Consider the following 4,453-nt stretch of genomic DNA (forward strand, 5'->3'; position numbering starts at 1 on the left):
ATAAAGTGTCTTCTCTCGCACCCCATCTGAGTCTTCTCATAATTAATAATGTTGTGTGTGCTAACCAGTTCCACAAAAATTTCTGTCTGAGATAAAGCCATTGTGCATACCTGCTCCTAGTGAAGGATTTAATCACACATGTTTAGGCGGGGAGAACCACCAGTAAAGCCGAAACTATTCTACGGCCGGTACACTGACGCTCCTCGGCTTGGGTTGTCTGCCCGAGTAAGCCAGTCTAGGTGTCTTTTTCACTAGGATTTTAACCTAAAAGAACAAACCTCATACCGGATAACCCTAGAAGGTTCGCTTTATTTGCATCACGTACATTTGACTTAGCGAAACTCGGCACAGGGGCCGATCCGTATAAGACATGTATCCTCTTTGAGACCATCATGTTCACTTATATGCTACTTGCTATATTATTTGGAAGGCTTGCTTGCATTGTTGACTGGCTTTAGAATATTAGTTTAGCGGAATTATAAAAAAGAAATCATTCTCCTAGTTTAGTAAAAATAATTTTTTTACTAAGATTTTGTAGTAGTCTAGCGTGAGATGTAAAGATTAATTTTCATAAAAATCAAAAAGAGAAATTAGTCGGTTTTACCGAACTACGCGGGTCTGATTCTCACCGGATGTGAGATATGTAGGCAAACCTCATCGGTTTCGGCCTAATTATTTTTTAAAAAAATCTAAAATTATTTTTCTTTAATTACATCTTTAGAAGTATTTCTTTGAGACGTCAAATCCTAAAATTCAAAAATAGTTTCTTCTTTTTTTTAGAAGTTTTTCTCCCAAAATTCAAAAAAAAAGAAAATCAAAATCCAAAAAAATATTTTCTTTCTTTTGAAATTTATAAAAAATAAATAAATATTTTTTTAAAATCTTTTTTAGAAGTCTTTCTTTCGAAGATTCCAAAAACAATAACAAAACAAAAATAAAAATAAATCAAAATTAAAAAAAAAACAATATTTTCTTTGTTCTTTAGAATCTTTCTTTTCAAAAAAAATAAAAAAAATAAAAAAATAAATCAAAATCCAAAAAACTATTTTCTTTATTGTTTAGAAATCTTTCTTTCGAAAATTTCCAATAAAAAAAAAGAGAGAAAGAATTCAAAATCCAAAAAATATTTTCCTTATTAGGAGCTTTCGCGGGGTTATTTGTATATGGGTAAAAAAAAAGTTAGTTTATTTATTTTATTCCCGATCTTCCCGAACTACGCAAAGATCTGATTCATGTCCCCACATGATACGTAGGCAACCCACATCAGGTTCGATCGAACTATTTTGAAAAGAAAAAAAATGTTTATAATAATAAGGATCGCCTGAGTCCATTCTAATGAGTCGTTTTGTTTTGAATTCTTAAGTAAGTTTAAGGTGGTCGGTTTGTGGTAAGCTGGAAATACAAGATCCAAGGGGAAAATGCCAATGACAATTGACATCGAAGATGTTACGAGTGCTCTGGAGACTCAGGGTCAGAGGGCTCAACAAGAGTCTACTGCGATTGAGGAAAATTGAATACTTAAACAACAATTGGCTGAAATGTGTCGAGCATGAGCTGATGGCCAAGAACCGCCCTGGTCAATTCCTGGGTTCCTAGAGTTCACACTTGTTTCGACTAATACCACTCATGTCTCATTGTCTTATCCATTCTATCCAGCTGGGGTCAGTCTTTATCCCAACTGTATGGATATGGCGGGTGCTTCTGTTGTGCGCTCCCAAGGTGTTTCATTGAGAACCAATCAGGCATCCACTCCTGTTAAGCCTGTCTACACCATCTCGCAGCCCACAGTGGTACAACGGAAAAATCATGAGTCACAATTTGCCACCCAACAAGAACAATACCACTCTCCTGAGTACCACTCGTACCTATTTGATCTTCCTGTAGATATTGAGAAGCCTGCCCAAAAGATGGCACAAGAAGAAATAGCCGAAAAAATAAAAAGCTTGGAGCATCGAATAAAAAACATACAAGGGTTGGCATGTCAAAAAAGTATTGCCTTCAAGGATCTATGTATGTTTTCCGAAATATCCATTTGCCACCTGGTTTTAAGACCCCCATCCCAAGTTTGAAAAGTATGACGGACATGGTGATCCCATAGCTCACCTGAAAAGGTATTGCAATTAGCTAAGAGGTGCGCGAGAAAATGAAGAATTAGTAATGGCTTATTTCGGGGAAGGCCTTACAGGGGTAGCCTTTGAATGGTTTACTGATCAAGACACCTCTTGCTGGCATGTATGGGATGACATGGCCCATACCTTTGCCAGACAATTCCAGTATGACATCGACCTTACCCCAGACCGCAATCCCTTTTCAAACCTGAAGAAGAAACCAACTGAAAGTTTCAGGGAATATGCTATTAAATGGAGAGAGCAAGCAGCTAGAGTTAAGCCATCCATGGATGACCATGAGTTAATCACTGTCTTCCTTCAGGCCCAAGATCCTGACTATTTTCAAAACATGATGTCCGCAATGGGCAGACCTTTCTGGAAAGCAATAAAGATTGGTGAAATGGTTGAGAATGGCCTCAAGACAGAAAGAATTACCAGTCAAAAAGTTCTCAAAGCCACAACTCAGGCTGTCCAGATTGGATCTGGTAATTTTAGTGACACAAATGATAAGGATGAAGAGACCATGACGACATCAGGGTTGAGAAGAGGTCCTAGGGAACATCTCAAAAATGTGGGAAGCCCATCAGACTTCCTATGATTCCCCCGAGCACTGCTATCCACCTCATAACTCACAATACTCTATTGATCCACCTCAGCATGTCGTCCATAATCCAGAGTCATATGCCCAGGCACCAAGACACCTTAGAAGGCGAGCACCAACATCGCGAAATTCGCATCATCCTCCAAAAAATTTTCAAGCGTCCAATAACCCACTTCCAAAGCAAAAATATAGAGGGGAGAAGAGGACGTAAGATAATTTTACACCAATAGGGGAGTCCTATACAATCTTGTTTGAGAAATTAATGCATTATGGCATGATTGCATCTATTCCTCCAAATTATGTGGATCCACGTTCAAGAAACTTTGACCCTTCTAAAAGGTGTGAATACCATTCCAATGCCCAGTGGCATAGTGTTGAAAGCTGTCAGGATTTGAAAAGAGAAATAGAAAGGATGGTACAGGAAAAACTAATTGTGGTCCAAGACATTGACGCCACGAATATCATACATATTCCTTTACCTGTATATAATGATGCACACTTTGTGGGGATGGTATGTGGTGACGTGGAGTATGAGAATCCTCTCGAGACCTCTGAAAATTTAATTTCTATGAAATGTCATATGTTGTTAGTCCTTAATCGGACGGGTAATGCTGAAGACGAGTTGATCAAAGAGGTCGAGAACTTGCTGACTGATGTTAATGAGATTGAAATTGGGGAAGGCTTAGGTGATTCTGATGAGCAAGTTTGTGGATAAATGTAAAGCTTAGCAATTGAAAAGTCATTCCCTCATCACTAGGGAGGAATCTTGGTAGCTTGTTTTGATGTTTTTTCTATTGTCTGGTTTATTTCAGGGTTGTGATCCAGATTTTATTTGTTTTATTGAGTCATACCTTTCTATCCTTCTATTGTTTCTGTGTGAGTCTTGTTTGTTTGTTCTATTGCTATTTTTATTATCTGGGTTATTACAGGGTGGTAACTCGAATTTTAGGTTGTTTGTTTTGTTGTCAAACCTTTTCGTCCTCCATTCAATGAAATACAGTTTGTCCTTTTGTGTCATTCTATGCTTATTTTTTTCGCTGCTAGTTCTAGTGACATGACATGCATGCAAATTTTTTGGCCAGATCTTAGGAAGCTGATTTAGTCTTGAATTAAATAAATGAGAAAGATACTTTTGAGGATGAATAAAGAATGGAAATTCTTTGAAAACAAGCCCGAGTGAAGTTCACGTGGAACTAGAATTGTCATACCCGTGAAGGTTAAGGATGTTTACATTCAAATCATTATGAAGATCGGGTTTGAGGATGTTGAATTAATTGAAGCTTGGTCAAATGTTTTGTATTAGTGGAGGGGAAGTGTCTTTAGACACATTATGATCAAATGAAAAACAAATAGTGCACTTGACAATACCAAAAGGCAAACATGTTCGTCAATGATGTATTTGCAAAAAGGTAATACGTTTTGCGTTCTTAAGGCTAGGAGGCCCTTTTTCTGCTATCCAAGTACTTTATACCCTTTGTTACCCCCTTTGAGCCTATGTCATTTTCTTTGACCACCCCTCCTTTGGAATCAAGTCTAGAGTCAAAAGTCTTCATTAAAGGAAAAATAGGTTCATGTCCTAAGAGTACAAACTAGGCAAACTCTTAGAAAGTTTAAGTGAAAAAAGAAGAAGAAGAAAAGAGCAGTCAAAGGTCTTTGCCCCCCCCCCCCCCCCCCCAAAAAAAACATGAGTTGGGGCAATTTGTAAAAAAAAAGGAAAAAAAAAGAAGCCATCATATTGAGTCTA

General features: G+C 37.6%; 1 protein-coding gene across 1 annotated transcript; it reads left to right on the forward strand.

Moving 5' to 3' along the window:
* The first annotated feature begins 2,157 nt into the window (after positions 1-2,157).
* Positions 2,158-2,706, forward strand: LOC138904266 (uncharacterized). The gene has a single exon (XM_070192771.1). It carries the CDS (start codon positions 2,158-2,160, stop codon positions 2,704-2,706), a length of 549 nt encoding a protein of 182 aa, XP_070048872.1.
* Positions 2,707-4,453: the final 1,747 nt, after the last annotated feature.

Source organism: Nicotiana tomentosiformis, chromosome 2, assembly GCF_000390325.3.
Source record: "Nicotiana tomentosiformis chromosome 2, ASM39032v3, whole genome shotgun sequence".
In the NCBI taxonomy this organism is placed as follows: domain Eukaryota; kingdom Viridiplantae; phylum Streptophyta; class Magnoliopsida; order Solanales; family Solanaceae; genus Nicotiana; species Nicotiana tomentosiformis.

Excerpts from the sequence above, each read along its gene's own strand:
- LOC138904266 (XM_070192771.1), top strand. The coding sequence starts at position 2,158 with ATGGCTTATTTCGGGGAAGGCCTTACAGGGGTAGCCTTTGAATGGTTT.